The sequence below is a fragment of the Bufo bufo genome, chromosome 2, assembly GCF_905171765.1.
Source record: "Bufo bufo chromosome 2, aBufBuf1.1, whole genome shotgun sequence".
NCBI lineage: Eukaryota > Metazoa > Chordata > Amphibia > Anura > Bufonidae > Bufo > Bufo bufo.
The window spans coordinates 502248111-502271835 of NC_053390.1; the positions used below are offsets into that span (position 1 = coordinate 502248111).

A 23725-nucleotide genomic window follows, 5' to 3' on the forward strand; every position below is an offset into this window, starting at 1 on the left:
CAGGCAACAGCCGTGTGCCTGAGGCCTAAAAGTCCAGGAAAAATTCTTGCAAACATTTTGTGACATCGCCCTACAGGAAATGAAGATAGAAAAACATTGGGGAGATTTATCAAACTAGTGTAAAGTAGAACCAGCTTAGTTGCTCATAGCAACCAATTAGATTCCACCTTTCATTTTCCAAAGGAGCTGTGAAAAATGAAAGGTGTTATCTGGTTGCTATGGGCAACTAAGCCAGCTGTACTTTACACCAATGTTGTTGGTAAATGTTATGATAGTAACATAAGTCTACATAAAATCTTTCACTTCCCATGACAGGAGTTGGCTCCATGGAAGGACATGGTATTAGGAACAGCTGGGCTGAATTTCAAAGCAAATTTTGGGAAATGTATAAGGTGAGTTAGGATTTGTATATTAAAAAACTGAAGCAGAATTTTCAGGGGTTGAGTGGCCAATAACTTTTTTTAAATCATTTTCAGACAGAATGGTGTGTATGGCCACCTGCACAAATGATTAATTTCTACTACTTACCAACCAAGTACCGTGTGATCTATGTGAATGTCATAACACTGGGCTGGGACGTCTACCTCTCCTACCTTAAACACAGGGTAAGATATTTTTTACATTAAAAAAAACTTAATTTAAACTATCACAAAACATAAATCCACCTAAGGATTTCATCCAGTTTTACATAGTTACATAGGGAGGTCATTTATCAAACTGGTGAAAAGTAGAACTGCCTTAGTTGCCCATAGCAACCAATTAGATTCCTCATTTCATTTTCCAAAAGAGCTGTCCAGAATGAAAGGTGGGATTTAATTGGTTGCAATAGGCAACTAAGCCAGTTCTACTTTACACCAGTTTGATAAATGACCCCCGTAGTTTGTAAGGCTGAAAAAAGACATTTGTCCATCCAGTTCAGCCTGTCATCCTGCACGTTGATCCAGAGGAAAGAAAAAACCCTGTGAGGTAGAAGCCAATTTTCTCCACTTTAGGGGAATAAAAAATTCCTTCCCGACTTCAATCATGCAATCGGAATAACTCCCTGGATCAACGACCCCTCTCTAGTAGCTATAGCCTGTAATATTATTACACTCCAGAAATACATCCAGGCCCCTCTTGAATTCCTTTATTGTACTCACCATCACCACCTCCTCAGGCAGAGAGTTCCATAGTCTCACTGCTCTTACCGTAAAGAACCCTTTTCTATGTTTGTGTACAAACCTTCTTTCCTCCAGATGCAGAGGATGTCCCCTCGTCACAGTCACAGTCCTGGGGATAAATAGATGATGGGATAGATCTCTGTACTGACCCCTGATATATTTATACATATTAATTAGATCTCTACTTGGTCGTCTTTTTTCTAAAGTGAATAACCTTAAGGGTCCATTCACACGTCCGCTGATCCGCAAAACACGGACATCGGCGATGTGCGTTACGCATTTTGCGGACCACACATCACCGGCACTTAATAGAAAATGCCTACCTTAGGATGGTGCAATGGAATAGGAGGGCGGGCATATGCAGACCCTGGGGCGGGGGAACAATGAAAAAAGGCAGGGCAGCCTGGGCACCAACACAGTGAACGCCGCCCCTGGGCACTTGCGAGTGCTCATTTGCATATCAATCAAAGTTCGTTTTTCCAGCTTCTGCAAGTCTAAAGACAATGACAAAGTTACCATAACATTTATGTATAGGTGTGCTATAGGGCAATGTAAGCACTGTATATGGTCATATGGAGGTGACAGACAGGACCTTTCATTGGTTTGAGTATTATAAACTGGTATGCCTACCAGATAGGTAAACGCCTCCACATGTAAATGCTTTTTTTATTTAAAAAATGTCGCTCCATGGGGACGCTATGCCCCCTGCTATTTTTGGAACCTCATATATTAATTTCCACCATTGGTACAGGTAGGAGGAGACGCTAGGGTTTCTCAATGGGCTTCCCCTTCTCCCTGCCTGTGACACCGTCCAATCACAGCAGAGCGCGTCCCAGCCAGGCAGAAGCAACAGCTCAGGGTGGGTTCACATCTGCGTTCTGGATTCCGTTATGGCTTTCCGTTCTAAAATGGCTATAACGGAAAATAATGGAATCCATAAGATGGAAGAATGGATCCGTTTTGCTGCCCATAGACTTGTATTATGACGAAATGCAAAACGGAAGACTTTAAAAGGCATTCCGTTTTAATAGAAGTCTATAGGGAAGCATAACGGATCCGTCTGGTTTCTGTTATACAGAACGGAGAAAAAAGTCCTGTCGACAGGACTTTGTTTTCCGTCTTGCATAATGGGACCCGGACTGATCTGTTATGATTCACATAGACTTCTATTAAGACGGACCAAAACGGAACGTCTCTATAGCCTTCCGTTTTGACTTCCGTCTTATGGATTCTGTTCTTTTCCGTTATAACCATGTTATAACGGAAATCCATAACGGAATCCAGAACGCAGATGTGAACCCACCCTCACCTTCTTCCTGGCTGTGATGCTTCCTTTACATTTCTATTTATCCACATAGGTTATTTCTTGTTCCTCACCCTTTTATTCCATTAAAGGGATTCTGTCACCTGGATTTTAGTGACAGAGCTTTTAACATCATCACATCAGTCTGCTCTTTTTGTATTAAAATATACTAGTATTACTACCCTAAGTGTTGTCCTTTGTCTAGTAAATCGCTTTTATTAATATGGTAATTACTTGAGTAAGGTGCCCAAGGGGCTGTCCGTCCGGCCGTTGGAGCCCAGACGCGCCCCTTCTCCTGGAGCCCAGCACCGTCCCCCGGCTGGCGCATGTGCAGTGCGTCCTGTGAGGCCAATTCCAGGCGCTGACATGTGTATCCACGGCGCATGTGCGAGCTTATGGATCAGCGAACGCATTCCGTGGATACACATGTCAGCGCCTGGAATCGGCCTCACAGGACGCACTGCACAAGCGCCAGCCGGCAATGAGGAGTGAATAAATTAGCAGTGGGGCAGTGCTGGGCTCCAGGAGAAGGGGCGCGTCTGGGCTCCAAGTAAATTTTCTGTGGACTTTTATTATTGTTTTTGCCTCCATTTTCTACCCACAGTGACTCCACATCTATATCTTCCCAGAGTGTGGGCTTTAGAGAGGACTTTACATAAAGGCAGACCCCTCTCTATCTCCGGTTTTGATGATCCTTTCTAAACAGACTGTAACCTTGTACATTAACCACCCAGTCATAGCTATCATCCAGCCATGTCTCAGTTATTCCGATATGTCAGTGATGGGGAACCTTTTACAGACAGAGTGCCCAAACTGCAACCTAAAACCCACATATTTATTGCAAAGTGCCAACACGGCAATTTATCCTGAATAATACAGTCCAATATAGTATATCTTCCATGTACTTTATCATTTATCTATAAATGCCTGCCTACATTCAGTGTGCTGTCTTTGCTGTTCATAGTGCGTCCTGCGCTGATGAATGGCAGGAAAAGTCTAAGGCATATTGGTTAGGGATCGACCGATTATCAGTTTTACCGATATTATCGGCCGATATTCAGGATTTTGAACGTTATCGGTATCGGCATCTATTTTGCCGATATACCCAGGATTTTGAACGTTATCGGTATCGGCATCTATTTTGCCGATATACCTTGCGCTGCTGACAGCGCTCTCCGTGTTCCCTCAGCAGCACAGGGGAGAAGGAAGCAGTGTCTCCCTCCCCCCTGTGCTGCCGCTGACACCAATGAGAGGAGGGAGGAGAAGAGGAGGGGCGGGGATGTGGCCACTGCGCCACCAATGAAGATAACTCTCTCATTAATTCATATACAGGAGGCGGGTGCTGGCTGCAGAATCACATAGCCGGCTCCCGACCTCTATGACAAGTAGCTTCGATCTGCGGTAGTTAACCCCTTCAGGTGCCGCACTTGAGGGGTTAACTACCGCAGATCGCAGCTACTTGTCATAGAGGTCGGGAGCCGGCTATGTGATTCTGCAGCCAGCTCCCGCCTCCTGTATATGAATTAATGAGAGAGTTATCTTAAGTGGCGCAGTGCGCCCCCCCCAACCCCAGTATTAGGCATTGGTGGCTCAGTGCGCCCCCCCCCAACCCCAGTATTAGACATTGGTGGCGCAGTGCGCCCCCCAACCCCAGTATTAAAGACATTGGTGGCAAAGACATTGGTGGCCCCACCCAAGCCCCCCAGTATTAATCATTGGTGGCAGTGGCCACAGGGTCCCCTCCCCTCCTCCTCATTGGTGGCGGTGGCAGTTCCGATCGGAGCCCCAGCAATGTAATCCTGGGGCTCCGATCGGTTACCATGGCAGCCAGGGAGAGTGTGAGGTCCCATTTCAATGAGCTAGTCCCCAGCAGCAGATCAGAAGAACCCTACACAAATCTCCCAGTAGTAGGGCTCATGCACACAAAGGTATTTTCTTTCCGTGTCCGTTCCGTTTTTTTTGCGGACCGTATGCGGAACCATTTACTACAATGGGTCCGCAAAAAAAACTGAAGTTACTCCGTGTGCATTCCGTTTCTGTATGTCCGTATTTCCGTTCCTCAAAAAAAATGGAACATGTCCTATTATTGTCTGCATTACGGACAAAGATAGTACTGTTCTATGAAGGGCCAGCTGTTCCGTTCCGCAAAATACGGAATGCACACGGACGTCATCCGTATTTTTTGCGGCAGAATACGTACAGTGTGCATGAGCCCTTACAGCTATTAGAGCAGGATCCCCACTGGACCTATGTACAGTAGTTTGCAAAGAGTTTGCTCCATTTGTATTTGGAAAAAAAAAATGCAAAATTGGAAAATTATTGACTCATATTTTTATTAAATTAGGAATCTGCTGAGCAGATCTGTAACTCGGGACCATAGCTGCTCAGACATATGTCATTGAATGGAAAAAGATAGCATCAACCTGTATCTGAGAAAAGAAGCTTGGCGAAAGTTGGAAATTTGATTGCACTGCATTACCTTATAGTTTATTATGGTGCAGCACCTTTATACATCAGTATGCCATGTCCCTCTGTTTTGTAGACTATGGCCCATTTTCCTGGTCCTTATATAGGCTGTCTAGGCATGCACTACATTTATCAAAGTGGCTCAGGCTAGACACTTTTCTCTGACTCCATACCAACTATTGGTTGGCATACTTTGAGACAGATTTTTATGTCCTGCCTCTTTCCCATGAAGCAGCACCACCTTATTGAGCATGTCGGAATAAAGTGTAGAAACCCTAGATGCACTAATTTGCACCACTTTTATTAAACAGCTTTTTGGAGCAGACACATTAGTCTTCAGACCCTTTTTTCTGGCGTTTTATTATGTTGCAGGCTTGTGCTAAAATAAAAATAAAAAATTGAATTTTCCCGATCATTCTGTACTCCATACCCCATAATGACAGTGAGAGAATGTTAGAAACCTTTGCTAATTTATGTAAAAGGAAAAACTAAAATCTTCCATTGACATAAGTATTCAGACCCTTTACTCAGTACTTAATTGAAGCCCCTTTTTCAGTGATTACAGCTTTCAGTCTTCTTGGATATGATGCCACAATTTTCTGCCATTCTTCTCTGCAGATCCTCTCAAGGTCTGTCAGGTTGCATGGGGACCGTTGGCTTGCAGCCATTTTCAGGTCTCTCCAGAGATGTTCGATTGGGTTCAAGTCATGGGTCTTGCCACTCAAGGACACTCACAGAGTTGTACCTAAGCCACTCCTTTGTTGTCTTGGCTGTGTGGTTAGAGTCATTGGGGGAGATTAATCAAACTGGTGTAAAGGAAAACTGGCAGATTCCAGAGCTCCTTTGGAAAATGAAAGGTAACACCTGATTGGTTGCTATGGGCAACTAAGGGTACTTTCACACTAGCGTTTTTCTTTTCCGGCATAGCGTTCCGTCACAGGGGCTCTATACCGGAAAAGAACTGATCAGGCATATCCCCATGCATTCTGAATGGAGAGTAATCCGTTCAGGATGTCTTCAGTTCAGTCGTTTTGAGACTGATCAGGCAAAAGATAAAACCGTAGCATGCTACGGTTTTATCTCCGGCGAAAATAACTGAAGATTTGCCTGAATGTCAGATCCGGCATTTTTCCCCATAGGAATGTATTAGTGCCGGATCCGGCATTCAAAATACCGGAATGCCGGATCCGTCCTCCCGGCCTGCGCAGACCGGTAAAAATGAGGAAAAAAAAAAAACATGTCAAGCGGAGAGACGGATCCGTTCTTGCAATGCATTTGTGAGAGGGATCCGCATCCAGATCCGTCTCACAAATGCTTTCAGTCATCCAGATCGGCGGGCAGTTCTGACGACGGAACTACCCGCCGGATCACACTGCCGCAAGTGTGAAAGTAGCCTAAGCCAGTTTTGATAAATCACCATTGTATTTTTGGAAGGTGAACATTTGGCGCAGTCTGAGGTCCAGACACCCTGGATTAGGGTCCATTCACACGTCTGGCACCACCATACAAATGCCTATCCTTGTCCGCAATTGCGGACAAGCTCTATCTTTTTCCAGAGCCGCGGCCTGGAAGATCGGCAGCCCGATCTGGAAATGCGGATGCGGACAGCACACTGTGTGCTGTCCGCATCGAGAATGAATGGGTCCGCACCCGTTCTGCACAATTGCGGAACTGATGCGGAAGTGTTAATGGAGCCTAAAATTGTAACGTTAAATGCCCCTTATGGGTGCACAAAGTGTTAAAAAAAAAAGCTTCTAGCCCTACCCCCAGCAAGCATAACTAATACATTGTTTCTATCAAAACAACCATGATGCAAAGGGAACATCATTTTAAAGTGTGTTAGGTGCACGTTGTTCTATTAACAAGAAAAATTTGAAAAAAAGTGAAGCCTTTTTGTTTACATTTTCCTGGCTATAAAAATAAAATAAAAGCCTAAACTAAAAAAGGGCTCAGATCACAGGAAAAACATGCAAAATTATTTACATGACCAAACAAGTTATTGCTTCAAAGACGTTTGCAGTAAAACCATGGAACAAGCTCCGGGGCAGGAAGGGAGGCCCGGTCTTGAACTGGTTAATCATGTGGCTGAGTAGCTGCAGACCGCACAAAGTACCGATGCTGGCCTCTCTCCACCGTGGAAAGTGCTTATAATGGGCATCTGGGTGTGAGAACTGGACCACGGAGCAATAGAGGTTGGTTTGACAAATCTTGTTTTCTTTTACATCATGTGGACAGCCAGGTATGGCTATCATTTACCTCAAGATGCACAAAGGAAGAAAAGCTGGCAGAGCCAGTGTGATTCTCTGCTGGTAAACCTGGCATTGTGTGGATTTTACTTTGACACCTACCCAATTGTTTTTTCAGCACAAATACACTCATTCGTGACAGTGGTATTCCATAACAATTAAGGAGAACAAAAGAAAAATGTATATCGTGCAGTGTATGTTTTTTACACAGGACAAAAAGTTAAGGCTACTTTCACACTAGCGTTATTGAGATCCATCATAGTGCTTAGTGCTTTTTCCTACAGTGTGCAAGCACGACCACCACTGATGGATTGCAGCGTGGTCATAACCATGGAAACGGGCAGTGTATAATGTTATGGAAAAAGCAATGAAGCGAACAAAGGAGGCAATATATGAACAATCAATACGTTTGGAGGAGTACTTTCACACTAGCGTTATTCTTTTCCGGCATTGAGTTCCGTCCTAGGGGCTCTATACCGGAAAAGAATTGATCAGGCATATCCCCATGCATTCTGAATGGAGAGCAGTCCGTTCAGGATGCATCAGGATGTCTTTTTTACTTTTCATGACAGAGATAATACTGCAGCATGCTGCGGTTTTATCTCCGTCCAAAATTCCGGAACACTTGCCGGATCTATCATTTTTTCCTATTGACATGCATTAATGCCAGATCTGGCCCTGAGTGTTCCAGCATTGCGGTCTGCACATGCTTAGACCGCAAAAAATGTGAAAAAGATAATGCCGGATCCGTTTTTCCGGATGACACTGGAGAGACTGATCCAGCATTTCAATGCATTTGTCATACGGATCAGGATCCTGATCAGTTTTGACGGATCCGACAGGCAGTTCCGGTGACTAAACTGCCTGCCAGAATCCTCTGCCACAAGTGTGCAAGTGCCCTAAGGCCTCTTGCGCACACAGTTTTTTTTTTCCATTTACGCTCAGTTTTTTGCATTCCGTATACGAAACCATTAATTTCAATGGATCCGCCAAAAAAACAGAAGGTACTCCGTATGCCTTCCGTTCAAAGATAGAACAGTACTATCCTTGTCCGTTATGCGGACAATAATAGGACATGTTCTATCAAGGGCCAGCTGTTCTGTTCGGCGGAATGCACATGGACGTCATCCGTGTTTTTTGCGGACCGCAAAATACAAAAAAAAAAATCCATGTGGTCGTGTGCAATAGGCCTAAGTGTCTTGTATTAAACTTTCTCTACATGATAAATGCTATTCCCTTTAACCTTTATTTCCACAAAGCTTCTTGAACATTCCAACTTTACTGCAGATGTTATCAGTATTTGTAAGGCAAAACCAAGAATGGAAGCTACAGAGAGAAAGCTTTGTGCTTATAAATACCGATGGAAATGACTGGCTGTGTGAAAGTGGCCTAATGAGGTTTTCATCAATGGACACCTCCATGTCTGTGCATTACACATCATCAGCCCCAGTTACTGCACCAAATGTAATAGAGCGCTGTACTCCGCATCCACTCATGTAGGGTGGGGGACACATGACCACCATTCTTGTGACTGTGGGCATTCCAGTGGCTACGTTTTTCTCTTTGCACAGTCCCTTCAAGTGTTATATTCCAAGGTAAGTAACAATGTGGAGAGAAAAAAAAAGGAAGAAATAGCCAAGTGAACAGCAGACTGAAGACTTTATTCTTAACTTGGAAAAATCAAGTAAACCATTTCTGTTAAAGGTGCAACTAACAACGCTTTCCTTATTCCCCCGCACATAGAAATGATACTTATGCATGCACAATGCTCAGTTTACCACTCTGGAGCCATTCCACAAAAATCAGCTTGTGGCTGCTCATCAGATTTACTTGATTTAGCTCAGTTTTCCCAACCATTAATTTCTTGAATTTAAAAAAAAGGAATACCTGTTAAAAGATGGACCCCACTGAATGGCAGAAATGTGTGTCAATGTGAAGGACTAGAGTAGGGGCTGGTGGCAATGAAATACTTGGAGTATTATCACCAGAGAACAAAATGCATTAATAAAAGTTCATTTTTGGCCTCCACTTCTTATTATGTAGCCAGCTTAAGCAGCTTACTGTCTGAAGGGATGCTGGCAGTCATAATCTAAAATTCCAATAGCGGGGACAGAACAATGGAGATGTTGCACCTTTAAAGAGGTTTCTTTTTTGTTAAGATCCAACTCTTTTTAGAAATACATTTATTAAAACAAAAATGATCCTCTTTTCACTTACTCTATTGTAACTACGTCAACAAAATTGCAGAGGAGATTCACACCACTCAAATGCAGTTTTAAAAAGCCTGTAATATTTAACATACAATTTGCTATATATTTGTGACTATACTCTAGGAGATCAAAAATTAAATAGAACTAGAATATTTATTTAAAGGATAATATTCTATCACCGCCTAAAGCGAGGACATTAAAAGGACTATTACTGGCCACAGTACTCCTCTATAAGCAGCTGCCTCCTTGTGGCGGGAACCTGGAACGGCACTCCATTAAAATAGAAAGATTCTCACATACATATTGCAATTTCAGACACAGGAAAACAAAAGTATAATAAAATATATACTGTATATATAAATAATCTTAACACAAAAGAGTGGCAAGAGGTACGATATGGAAGTGTTTCAATGCACACACAAAAAGCAATTCAGGGTGAACTGATAGAACATTCATGTTTCATGCGAACACATTTATAGGAGGTCTTATTTCTGTTGGATATTGCCATTGAAACGCTTGAAAAATCCATGCCGTACAGAGTCAGAGTCATGTCCTTCCATAGATCTTAGTGTTTAACCACCACTACTTTGCGTAGTAGAAAGACTCGGTACAAACATGGCATTTTCCTAGTCATTTCCATCTCATTACTATTATTGAGTCACTCTCTCTATACATATAGATATATATTTATATATAATTTATTTTTAACTTTTTTTTTTTATTCAACCACTCAGTTTTAACGCTCTCTTTGCTACATAGATTCTAACTAAAAAGGTTGTAACAGACAAAGTCATCTTCTGATGATATGCAGGTTTTTTAAAAGGTCAGTGAGGGAGAGGTCACCATTTTACAGCTGATAGGGGCAGGGGTGCGAAATGTTGTGTGTGTGGACAAGAAAAGGTATATTCTTTAGCAGGCACAGTCCTGGTGTGGTGGAGCCTGCTGGTCGGTGAGCTGAGGTCCCTGTTTTGCTCCAGTAACAGCTGGATCAGCCGTATCCAAGCTTTCGGACATCTTTTCACAGATTATGTCCACCAAACGTTCAAATGTCTGCTTCACATTAATGTTGTCTTTAGCGCTGGCTTCAAAGAATTCAAAACCTGGAAGGCAAGAATAGAAAATTAAGGCATATCCTTTAACCATCCTTCTCACTTGTCTGTTTTCCCAGTAGATCACTAATAGACTTTTGTGAACAAGGGTGTCTCCTGAAGGGAACCCTCAGAATCCTGGTTCTTTGACTGGATGAACAGAATTTACATATTTGCCATTACAACTAGGGATGAGCCAATCGACTCCGGATGAAACATCCATAGCTGCTCCGCATACAACTTTGTCAGAATACTGTACGGAGCGAGCGCTCCGTACAATATTAGAATGTATTGGCTCAGATGAGCCGAAGTCTCACGAGACTTTGGGTAATAACTTTAAAAATTCAATTCTACGGTTAAAAACAGCTTTCCGAACATTGGATGACCCCTTTAATGACCCCCAGAATGCCCGGGAACCCCCTCCAGATGCATCTCCTGCGCGGGTGACACTAGGGAGACTGGTCGCGGCCTGCTATTGGCTGCTCCCTCCATCACCCGGATATTTTGATCTGGGAGATGCAGCAGTGTCGTGGAACAGTTAAGTATGCTTTAGAGGAGGGGCCCAGGCATTCTGGGGGCATTAGAGGGATTGGATAACCCCTTTAATAGTATACAGTAAAAAGAAATTATATATATATATATATATATATATATATATATATATTTCAAATTTATACTGCCACTGTATGGCTTTAGTCTGAGGCATCTAATGTATACAGTATGTGACGAAGTATACCTCAAAAGGAGGCCATGAATGTGATGCACATGTGTCTTACTATTAAAAGACAATAGTTATTCATAAAATGAAAAAAAAAAACATAATGAGGAATGCCAACAGAACCTCTGGTATCGGGGATCAGCAAAGCTCATGAAATGGTGGAAAGGTAGTGTCTTACCAAGGTGATCTGCCAGCTGTCTTCCCCGTTCCGATGATACAACTCTTTCATCCTCCATGTCACATTTGTTACCAACCAATAGAACTTGAGCATTGTCCCAGGAATATGTCTTGATCTGAGTTGACCTAGTAAGTGAAGTGTAATCCGCAAGTTACATTATAAATGCAAAAACAAACACATGGTTCTTGAATTGTATTTATAGTGTGTATGTATGCATTCCAGACCAAATGTACCATTACATGCGGTGTAATTCGTGGACTGCTCCAGTCTGCCAGAGCAGGAGAGTGGCTCGTCATAAAGGGAGCTTTGGCATCGACTAAACAGCATTTGAAATGTGGATGTTCTTTACTGTGAAGCTAGTCAGTGAATTCAGACTTTTTTTTTATTTTTATTACAGCAGTCATTAAGGGGCCCTAGGCTAGACCCGTCGCCTTTTTTGCTGTGGCCTAATCTAAGCACTGCATGGGTTTCCTTTCCAGTGTACCAAAGAGCAGGAGGTTAAGCTGTTTTATGACAGCCAGACTCCTGCCCTAATGGTCCATATTGGCAGAACTGGTTGTTTGACCTTTTTAGGCCTCTTTCAGACAAGCGGGTGTCACACTGCAGACTCACAGCACAGCACCTGGCCTTACCTTCCAGAACTGCCGGGGTCGCATAGCATTATATTGATTTATGATGCTATATAACCCTGGATTATAATACTGTCAGTGTTATACAATACATTCCAGACCTCTAAGGGTTACATAGTATCATAAATCAATATAATGCTATCATAGGTCCTTAAAAGGGACACTGACAGGCCCAATAAGCATAATTAGCTATATATATGAATGCACAGGTCTTCTAATGTGTATTAAAAACATATAAGTATAACCCCTGTCCACCTTATAAATACAGCAAACTCATGTTTTATAACCTGATGTAATCGCTCTTCTTTCTGCCCAAGGGGCGGCGTTTCAGCTTCACTTCTGCCCAGCCAGCCGTGCCCCAACCGCCATTTTGAAGCGCCGCCCAGCTCATCAATATTCACTTCGCTGGGCGGCTTCTGCTGTCCCCGACGTTCCGAAATCCTGCGCATGCCCAATAGAAAGCTATGGGCATCGGATTCACTTTCAGCTTCTGCGTGAGGGTGCCGGGCGCATGCGCAGAAGCTGAAAGGGAGTCCGATGCCCATAGCTTTCTTTTGGGCATGCGCAGGATCTCGGAACATCGGGGACAGCAGAAGCCGCCCAGCGAAGTGAATATTGATGAGCTGGGCGGCGCTTCAAAACGGCAGTTGGGGCACGGCTGGCTGGGCAGAAGTGAAGCTGAAACGCCACCCCTTGGGCAGAAAGAAGAGCGATTACATCAGGTTATAAAACATCAGTTTGCTGTATTTATAAGGTGGACAGGAGTTAGACTTATATGTTTTTAATACACAATACAAGACCTGTGCATGCATATATATAGCTAATTATGCTTATTGGGCCTGTCAGTGTCCCTTTTAAGCTGTACTTGGAGTTTTAATTTCCTTTCAGTACAGCTGTAGGACCTTCCTTCCCATATTGCTCTCGCTGCTGCTGATCACACAGATTGGTGTCAGCAGGGAGAGCGAGGCAAGTGCAGGTGCATTCTTCCTGATCGGGCAAAGCAATGTATGTGAGCTCTGTCAGATCATTAAAAGGAAGCACTCAGGGAGGTCTGGCCATGCTGGATCTCCCCGACTGCTGTTTAGAAGACGCAGACACTTTTTGTTGCTCAAAAGTGTGTCTTTTAAAGCAAAAAATACTGTATTTATTTGGTATCGCTATTAAAATCGTACTGACCCAGAGAGTAAAGTTATTGTGTAAGGCTACTTTCACACTTGCATTGTTAATTCTGGTATTGAGATCTGGCAGAGGATCTCCATGCCGGAATTAAACGGATCCTTTTTTTTGCACATCAGGATGCGGTTGTGTAAAATCAAAACGAAAAAAAAAAAAAACAGATCAGACACTAAATACATTGACTTTAATTATTTTCATATTTTCAGTGACACATCCGTTTTTTCCCCCCGTTTTTATGACCGAACACAAAACCGCAGCTTGCAGCAGTTGTGTCCAGTCACAAAACGGAATGCTGACGAAACGGAAGACATCCTGAACGGATCTCTTTCCATTCAGAATGCATGGGAACTAAACTGAAACATTTATTTCCGGACCTCAATACCAGAAAAACAACAACAACAACAACAACAACGCAAGTGTGAAAGTAGCCTAACTTAAACATGAAAAGACAATGTAAAAAGACAATGGGCATATTTTTTTTATTATTCCTCCCCACAAAAGATTTAATAAAAGTTAAAAGGAGTTTTCTGGGATTTTCATATTAATGGCCTATCCTCAGTCTCGACTCCCAGGAGCCCCGCCGATGAGCTGTATGAAGAGGTTGTGGTGCTCAGTGAGCGCCTAGGCCTTGTAATGTCAAGTACAATAGTCAAATGGCATAGGTGCAGTTTAGTCCCATTGAAGTGAGTAGAATTGGGCTGAAATACCAAGCACAGCCGCTCTGCAATGTACAGCACTGTGCTTGGTCAGCTCTAAAGAGACTACAGTGAGCACTTTGGGTTTCTCAAAGAACTGATTTGCAGGCGTGCCAGGAAACAGATCTTTTGCTGATCTCATTCATGACCTATCTTGAGATTAGGCCATCAATATGAAAATCCAAGAGAATCCCCTTTAATCAATGATTAAGTATACCCCAAAATGGTACTATTAAGGCTACTTTCACACCTGCGTTCGGTGCGGATCCGTCTGGTATCTGCACAGACGGATCCGCACCTATAATGCAAACGCTTAGATCCGTTCAGAACGGATCCGTTTGCATTAGCATGTTCATGATAATGCAAACGGATCCGTTTTGACTCTACATTGAAAGTCAATGGGGGACGGATCCGTTTGAAAATTGAGCCATACTGTGTCAACTTCAAACGGATCCATCCCCATTGACTTACATTGTAAGTCTGGACGGATCCGTTTGCCTCCGCACGGCCAGGCGGACCCCTGAACGCTGCAAGCTGCGTTCAGGGGTCTGCCTGCTGAGCAGAGGACAAACGGTGCCAGACTGATGCATTCTGAGCGGATCCGCATCCACTCAGAATGCATTAGGACTGGACGGATCCGTTCGGGGCAGCTTGTGAGAGCCTTCAAACAAAGCTCACAAGCGGAGCCCCGAACGCTAGTGTGAAAGTAGCCTAAAAACTGCAAGTTTTCCCACAAAATATGATTCATACGGCTACATCTATGGAAAATAAAAGGTTATAGCTTTTGGAATGCAATGTGATCAAATAAATGAAAAATTGCTTGGTCACTAAGGCCCAAAATGCACCCAGGGAGAGAATGCCTTAACAAGACCAGAGCGGCTAAAGTTGGAGTCAATGCACAGGTGAAGACCAAAATTTACTTGTACATTGAATGGCAAACACTACTTGCAACAGTTTTCACTTTCACAGTCAGTGTTTGATACATGATTTCCATCAGTGATTGGGAGCCAAAACCAAGTGCAGGTCAAAAAGACAAAACAGTAAGGGCTGTTTCACACGAGCGGATGCCGTGTGTGGCATCCGCTCCGTGAATGACAGCCAAGACCCGATGCAGACTGCAGAAGCACGGAGCAGTAACATGATTGATAATGCTCCGTGCCTCTCTGTGATCTCTTTACTACGAAATCACAGTGACAACTTTATCTCACTCTGATTTCGTAGTAAAGAGATCACAGAGAGGCACGGAGCATTATCAATCATGTTAATGCTCCGTGCCTCTGCAGTCTGCATCGGGTCTTGGCTGTCATTCACGCAGCGGATGTCACGCACGGCATCCGCTCGTGTGAAACAGCCCTAATAAATCTTTCATTATACATTATCTGTGTAGCAACCATTCCTGGTTTTGGCTCACAAGCACTGATCAAACACTGATGTGTGAACACCGCCTTACCTGATGGTTTTTAGTTCTTATTTTAGTGTTTGATCAGTGATTTCCATCAGTGATTGTCAGCCAAAACTAGAAATGGAAGCTACAGAGAGAAAAGCTTTGTATGTGTTCTGTGTTTAGACCCGCACTTGGTTTTGGCTCACAATCACAGATGGAAATCACTGATCAAATCAGTGCAGTGTGAACTAGGCCTTAGAAAAGGCATGCATAGGCCATTTCAACATGTATGCCAAAACAATGTTAGACCCACAAAAAACAGAATTGAATATAATTTACACCCTGTAATGTAATAGTAGTGGAAGCTATGATGGGAACTGAAAGAGTACTAAAAAGAACGTCTTCTATAAAAACATCCAGGTTCTGACTAATATATACAGAATAAAGGAGTGACCAGGTCAAAGGATTCTCTGAAATCTACATACTAACCAAGTGTAAAGGGGTGTTTAGTGGCAGGGTAACACATTCTCCTATCGGCTGCGTGTGATAAAAATTCAGCTATACCCTGAATGTGTAAATGGTCTTCACACTTGCCATTCTTAAAAATCCTGTATAAAACCAGTGTCAGGCAGATTTTTTTTATACAGTTATGAGAATCTGATGCATGTACAGTACATTTTGGGCATTTTAAAGGCAGCAAAAAACAAACAAACAAAAAAAACTTTTTTTTTTACCATCACTTAATGACATTTCTGTACTCACCAGTCCTGTACAGCATTGAATGATTCTTCATTGGTTATGTCATACATCAGGATAAAGCCCATAGCCCCCCGGTAGTATGCAGTGGTAATTGTCCTGTACCTTTCCTGTCCAGCGGTGTCCTGCAGAACAGTGTTATTAAGGCCATGTAAGTGTACATACACAAATTACTTTGTGGCACTCCACTTACTATTGCTAGGAGTCGGGTTCCCACTCCGTTCGCAGTAAAAAGAGTACTCCAGCAGTGTGATTGCAAGGTCGTGAGTATTTATTGAAATGTCGGCTGTACAAGACGTGACGTTTCAGCCTTTATAAAACTGGTTCCGCTGAGGTGTGCGGCGCATTCCCAATAGTGCAAATACACAGCCAGATAGCGCACGCTTCACTAAATCTTCACCTCAGCGGAACCAGTTTGATAAAAGGCCAAACGAGGCCAAAATGTCACGTCTTGTACAGCCGACATTTCAATAAATACTCACGACCTTGCAATCACACTGCTGGAGTATTCTTTTTACAGTGTACATACACAATAATACGATCAGACAGTATGCCAGCTGAAATAACGCCTACACTACTTTGCGGTATAAATGGTTTGCTCACTTGTGGCGCAACACATTGCAAGATGCTGAGTGCACTGATAGGAGTCACAAACCCCCAAAAACCTCAACTGCATATATAATACAGCTCTCAGGGCTTCCTTATATGATAAAAGTTCTAATTATTAATATAGCTACCACCTATCTACAGCCAAAAGAAATAGAAATAATGATTATGCAAATATACATTATTTGTACCATTGTAATGAGCATATTACCACCCTCCCCACAGTATAGAAACTCGACAGTATGTATACCATTATCCCAACATTGGTGTATTTTACAGACCTACATGCTGCTTATAGCACATAGGAATAAAGCCCGATGTGTGAAAAAATACAATGACTGTCCCCCGGATGCCACCACTGCCCCCTATATATCCATTGTGTAAAAATAGGCTCTAGTAAACTCTTATTGGTTATTTCTATCATTTTTCATGAAACATTAAAATATAAAATGCCGAAGCGTTTGCAAGATGATAGAGGAAAATCCTGGCTGATCCACGCCTGATTCATCTTGACAAAAGGTCAGACTCTCCATATTTTGGGTGGACAGGAGAGTTCTACTTGGGGTAACTATAGCCCCCGCCACACTAAACACCTGCTCTGATGCCACACTACTGGCCGGGCAGGACAGCAGGGAAAACTCCGATAGTTGCGACCACAAATCCAGATTGGCTTCCCTGTAGTCCAGCGGATCTTCAATGTGGGGTGGCAGGGTGCTGTCCAAGAATGACAACACCTGCTGGTTCAGGTCCTGCTCCAGGTCATGGCAGTGGAACGTGAGCACAAAGGGCCCCCCGGTCAGACCTGCGAGAGGATGGACGATGGCACAGATAGGCAGCGGCCAAATGACTACATAAGATATCTCTTTAGTAGTTCAGTTTGTCCTTCCTCTCAGTGGGTGTAAAAAAGGCCCCCATTCTGGACCGGTAGCGAGGGTCTAACAAGGTGGAGAGCCAGAAGTATCCCTCTGCCGAATGGTGACAATTCAGCTGTCACTACGCAAGCAAGCATGCATCAGCCCATTTGTGTAAGTGACTCGCAGGGACTCCCTGCCTCCATTTCCACTGCATACTGCCACGGTGTGTCTGGGTCCTCTGTCTCATCTTCCTCATCACCCTGTATCTCCTCTGGCTGCTCCTCCTCTCCCGTCACCCGAGTAGAAAAACCACCCATTTCACTACACATTGCCAGTCCTTCAATGTACTCCACTTCCAGTTAAGCCCCCACAGGGCTCATGAGGCCATGAGATCTAGGCACCACGTCTCCAGTCCCCTGACCAGCCATTGTTACCACCAACTGTTCCAGGACATGAAGTAATGGAATGCTTTGCAGTGTACGAGTGGCTAAAGTGCATGCAAAGTTTCCTGGCCATTTTTAGGATGTCTTGCAGATGGGTGGAAGACTTCAGGAACCCCTTGACCCAGATTAAACACGTGTGCCATGCAGCGCGCATGGCTCAGCCTTCCTTGACGCAGCACCGACACAATGTTCTTCCCGTTGTCGGTCACCATGATTCAGATTTTGAGTTGTCAGGGAGAAAGCCAAGATTCGATTTCTTGACAAAGGACATGGAGCAGTTCACCCAGGGAAACAAGGAGCAGAACAGCGTGACACCGCCGTGCCCTGCACATGTGGTATGCTGGAGGGGCACTGTGACTTGTCCCTGCAGTGGAGCCTGAGGACCTGGTGGAGGATGAGGAGGCAGACATTGTCGCAGGACCAATGGCGTGACAACGTGGAGGCAGAAGCAGCATGACCTGGCCAAGTTGCTGGTGTGGCTGTGCAGGAAACACATTCACCCAGTGGGCCGTAAAGGACATGTACTGTCCCGGACCATATACCGTATTTATCGGCGTATAACACGCACAGGCGTATAACACGCACCTTCATTTTAAGAGGGAAATTTCAGGAAAAAAATGTAAATTTCAAATAAAGAACTTTGAAGCAAAATAAGGGTAAGTTGTTAATGCGTTACGCCGTACATAAAACCCCACTCCAGTTTACTTCACTACTTTACTTGTACCTGACGGGTACAAGTTCTCCTGCCTCAGACAGCAAACTCTTGCGAGTCTGCAAACTCTCGCAGTACAGAGAGTTACCGTGGTTACGCTCCGACGGCCGCGAGAATTAGACGTGAGGAAGGCGCGGGTTGCCTGGGCTTGCCGTTGCCTACTGATTGCCGTTACTCACACTCCACACGCTGCTACTGATCCACTCGCTGCTGTGCGGTATGTACATTATATCGGCGGTGTATATGGTGTATACGGTACTTGTTAATACTGTAAAAACATGGCATCTTAACATTATATCGGCGTATAACACGCATACATCATTTGCCCCCTATTTTCAGGGGGAAAAAGTGCGTGTTATACGCCGATAAATACGGTAGTTACAGCTCCACACGTCGGCACTGCCGTGCACTTTGGCAGACACCGACAGGCTCAAGGACTGGCCCACCTTCTGTTCTACATATTTGTGCAGGGCTGGTACTGCCTTTTTCGCAAAGAAATGACGGCTTGGTACTCTCCACTTTGGCTCGGCACAAGCCATCCTTTCTCTGAAAGGTGCAGAGTCCACCATTTGGAAAGGGAGGAGGAGCAGGAGCATCTGGACCAGCAGAAGATGGGAATGACAGACAGCTCCCTTCAGCTGAGGAGCCTTGACTGCGTGACACTGGGTGATGTAGCGAATGCTGCAGCAGGCTGGACCACCACATCAGAGCCACAGTTCTCCCAGGTCACTTTATGGTGACGCTGCATATGTTAACGCAGGGCCGTGGTGCCATCATAGGCACCCTTGCCACACTTCACCTTCTGCCCACATATTCTACATATGGCCATGTTAATCTCCGGAGGCTTATCAAAAAACTGCCACACCGCCGAGTAGGTGATTTTCCCCCAACAGTCTGCACTGACTGACTGCTACCGCCTCTGCCTCCGTGAAGCCCTGCGCCACTACTTCCCGGGCAGATCGGCTGCTGTGAAGCAGGTGGTCTACCCCAGGCATGTTTGTCTCCTGACTTCCAACTGCTGACTCCCAGCCTTGCTACCACCTTGCTGGCTCAGCCGCTGCCTCACAGGCAAGCTGCCACCCTCTTCTCATGATGATGATGATGAAGCCCCTTCTGCACCCGGCTCCCAAGTGCGATCAGCTTTATCATCATCGATTAGTGTCTGCACGTCACTGATGTCCTCCTCAACGGTCTCTGGGTCAGGAGCCTGACTGCTCGCAACACCACCTCCCACACCACTCTCCTCATCATTACTTGCCAGCCTAGCAGAGGAAGCGGCGGATGTCTCCTCCAGATCTTGGCTGGGCAGTAGCTGCTGACTGTCCTCTAGTAGCTCTTCCTCGCTGAAAAGTGGAGCTGAGCCTACATCATATAATACTTCTCACGGTGAGGGAACAGAAAAGGACAGGGCAATGCCAACTAAGGTTTGTGTCTGACGAACCCACTGACTGTTGGCTGGGGGTGTCTGATGTCACTTGGGATAAAGTGGATGACCGAGTTAACCAATCAAGAACCGCTGGTTTTCTGGTCAAGACACGACCACTAGACGACATCGGGAGCTCAGGCCTCTCACTGCGACTCCTGCTGCCACGCCCCCTTACTCTGCTACGACCCTACAACCTCTGCCTGCGCCAGAAACATTTATGCCTCTGCCACTCCTGTGCATGGCCTGGCACTTCTCTGTCTGACATACTTTTACCTGAACTAAATAAATTAAAAGCAAATTAAAACACCCCTAAAAAACGACAAAAATGTTTTTCTTTTTGTACTGAAATAGGCCACTAAGCGCTTTTGCCACAAATAACTGCGGAACTGTACACTTTTAACACTTCTAACTGCAGAAGTGAACTGAAAATACACTGCCTGTCCCAAAAAAAAGTCGCCACCTGGATTTAACAAAGCAAATTATGAGCCTCCCATTGGATAATTACTGTATGGGCGATTATCTTTCAGCTAGCAATAAGTTATTTAAACCCAACTGGTGCAATGAGTTGCTTCTCATTTCTTAAACAACTGTCGAAAGACACATCTCGTGGTCGTGGAAAAGAGGTTAGTCTGTTTGAGAAGGGTCAAATCATTGGCATGCATCAAGCAGAGAAAACATCTAAGGAGATTACAGAAACTACTAAAATTGGGTTAAGAACTGTCCAACGCATTATTAAAAACTGGAAGGATAGTGGGGACCCATCGTATTAGAGGAAGAAATATGTCGGGGGGAAAAATCCTGAATGATCATGATCGGCGATCACTTAAACGTTTGGTGAAATCAAATCGAAGAAAAACAGTAGAACACAGGGCTATGTTTAATAGTGAAAGTAAGAGCATTTCCACACACACAATGCGAAGTGAACTCAAGGGATTGGGACTGAACAGCTGTGTAGCCATAAGAAAACCACTAATCGGTGAGGCAAACTAGAAATTGTGATTACCACGAAGCGCAAAGAAATTCGCATTAGTTGCAAATCTAATTTTTTATTTTTCCTGAAATTTGGATTGAATAATGTAATACATTTGAATCATAGTCCAGCTGTAAAATTAAATAAATCAAGTAGTTAGAACGCGGCAACAGTTAAAAGGGTTTATCTCACTTCGGAAAATTGACATTTATCATGTAGAAAAAGTCAATACAAGCACAGGCACTTACCAATGTATTACATTTTTTTCGCCTAGATTCATTTTTCCATCACATTATACACTGCTCGTTTCCATGTTTACAACCACCCTGCAATCCAGCAGTGGTGGTTGTGCTCGCACACTAATGGTGGCCGGGACCATACGCAGTAGCTCCCTTCCTGGCCACCACATAGCTGCATTGTAGCAGTGGCTGTGTGAGGGATGAGAATCAATTTTGTATAAACATGTCCTCCATCTTGTGCATATGTGGAAAATTACTGAGCCAGCTGTGAAGGAGGAGGGGAGGGGGGCTTCTACGAAAAAACCAAATGTTCTAGCTACAAGGCCAAGGTAAGCAGCTCCCTCGCTCCCATCAGAGTTTGATGTCCAAGAAAGTTATGTTTTGTTTTCTCAATTTCGGGATGTACTGCTGAAGAATGTCAACTTTGATATAAGATGCTGAAGAAACTTTTTAATTATTAGAATTCTGTTAGTATAGTTGGAAGTATTGCCTTTTATGAATAACGAATCAAATTATTAGTTTTGGTTTCCACCCCCTTGGTGGTGTGCCAGATTTGTCTGTGATTATCTGTAGTGTTATAAAGATGTATGCTTGTGTGGAATAAATGAGAGAATCTGATTAAAGCAGTGTGTCTGTGTCAGCTCTCTGAGCGCTCATATGGACACTTCAATTGGGACCCAGACAATTAGACGTGGGGGTTTTGCACCAACAAAACTTGGCGCCCAACGTGGGGCTAGACTAAAGGACACTTCATTGATCTCCCGACAACTTAGATAATCCAGACCGGGACGAACAGATATAAAAGACAGCGCTGTAAGGTAAGAGACTTTATCGTATATTATATCTGTGTCTCCCTGACCTGTTGTCTGGCTCAAGGGACAGTTGAAGGAAGGAACATACGTATATTGTCCTTTTACAGTCAAGTCCATATTGATAAAGAACCTTTAAATTTGAAAAAATACCTGTGATTGTTGGGTTTAGTTTCTGATCATGAGTAACTTTGATTGGGATGTTTTTGGTCTGGCTTTAGGAGTCATGGTATACGTTTTGTTTGTTCCTTACTGTGTTTGAAAAATTGCAGAACATTATAGAAAGGGAAATCAAAGTCCTTGGACTCCAATGTCTGGTTTGTAGACATTTGATTTGTATAATAAATCTCAGTAACAAAGTACACTAGGTGAATATAGTGAGTAAGCTCTGAAGAAACTGAGGGAAAACAGACGTCTGAATTTTGTTACTTTCTATAGTTGTTCTGGTACAGTTGAAGAGCAATGGGGAATAATTTTAGTATACCCGAAGGTTATAAGACGGCCAAAACATTGGTGAAGGAAAGAGGAGATAAGGAGGGTCTGAAGAATGTGGACAATGTGTTAGAGAAGGCAGGGATGGAGTATGGGAATCTTAACCCTAGGAATACTAGTACAGTGGCACCTCGATTTAGGGAGGAAACTCAGAGGAAGCTAGGCTGGGAAAGATTCTGAAGAACAAATTGTGGTTGCATAAAGGATCATGGATGTGATCAAGTGGTTGATATATGGATAAAAGTAGCTTGTGAGGTTGAAACTGAGGGATGGAGAGGAAAAGTTGTGCGAGGTGGATTGTTGTATACTCAGAAACAGAAAGGCAGTACCATTCCTGGTTGACATGGGGCAGCCAAAACAGTAGTAGACTAGAGTTTCTTGCGGCCACATCAGTTAACCTCTTGTTATGTACCGTCTGTGGGATTTACAGGAGAAGCAGTTTTTGTCCGTGAATCTGAGCCAGATAAGACAGTACAGTTGTTGCCCAATTTTTAAAGATAACCTGCCAGAACCTCTCTTAGGGACTAATGTTTTGCAAGCACTGGGAGCCCACATACACTTTTACCCTGACAGCACTACCTGTGCCATTAAGGAAGTATTATGTCCCATAATAGAGACACTGGCCCTGCCTGAGACTGAACCATCAGAATTAACCCTTGTAGACCAGGCTGTTCTTGAGGTGGTAGAAGGATTTATGGGCAACATAAAAAAACAGACATAGGGAAACTCCCCGTGTCTCTGGTCACTGTGCATCTTAAGCCAGGATGTCAGCCCCTTCAAGTGAAGCAGTAACCCCTCAGTCATGCCCAGGGGATAGCAGTTGCCAGTCAAATTGATGCTTTTCTCCAGGCCGGCGTATTGATAAAAACAGTATCTCCCGCTAATACCACGCTGATCCCAATATAGAAGAAACCAGTTAAGGGACAGTGTCAGTTACAGGATGGTTCATGATCTTGGAGAAGTTAACAAGGTGAGTGTCTTGGGGTACTTTCACACTAGCGTTTTTCTTTTCCGGCATAGAGTTCAGTCCTAGGGGCTCTATACCGGAAAATAACTGATCAGTTTTATCCCCATGCATTCTGAATGGAGAGAAATCCGTTCAGGATGCCTTCAGTTCAGTCTTTTTGACTTTTCAGGGTGGAGATAATACCACAGGCCGGCATTA

General features: G+C 43.9%; 2 protein-coding genes across 6 annotated transcripts in view; one reads left to right on the forward strand and one right to left on the reverse strand.

Moving 5' to 3' along the window:
- The window catches only part of LOC120991642 (mpv17-like protein 2), a 35970-nt gene extending 30685 nt beyond the window's left edge, over positions 1-5285 (forward strand). For 2 of the 4 annotated variants that reach the window (XM_040420433.1, XM_040420434.1), the window contains exons 4-6: positions 316-392; positions 477-605; positions 4808-5283. In XM_040420433.1, the coding sequence (XP_040276367.1) occupies positions 316-392; positions 477-605; positions 4808-4843 (242 nt within the window). In that variant the 3' untranslated portion in view covers positions 4844-5283. Of the gene's footprint in view, positions 1-315; positions 393-476; positions 606-4807 lie in introns of all 4 variants that reach the window. The other 2 variants (XM_040420435.1, XM_040420436.1) reach the window with 2 other exon arrangements.
- Positions 5286-8662: 3377 nt separating this feature from the next.
- RAB3A (RAB3A, member RAS oncogene family) overlaps positions 8663-23725 on the reverse strand; it is a 53622-nt gene continuing 38559 nt past the window's right edge. For both annotated transcript variants that reach the window (XM_040417816.1, XM_040417814.1), the window contains 3 exons: positions 16016-16134; positions 11370-11494; positions 8663-10485 (listed from right to left, as the gene is read on the reverse strand). In XM_040417816.1, the coding sequence (XP_040273750.1) occupies positions 10295-10485; positions 11370-11494; positions 16016-16134 (435 nt within the window). In that variant the 3' untranslated portion in view covers positions 8663-10294. The remainder of the gene's footprint in view (positions 10486-11369; positions 11495-16015; positions 16135-23725) is intronic.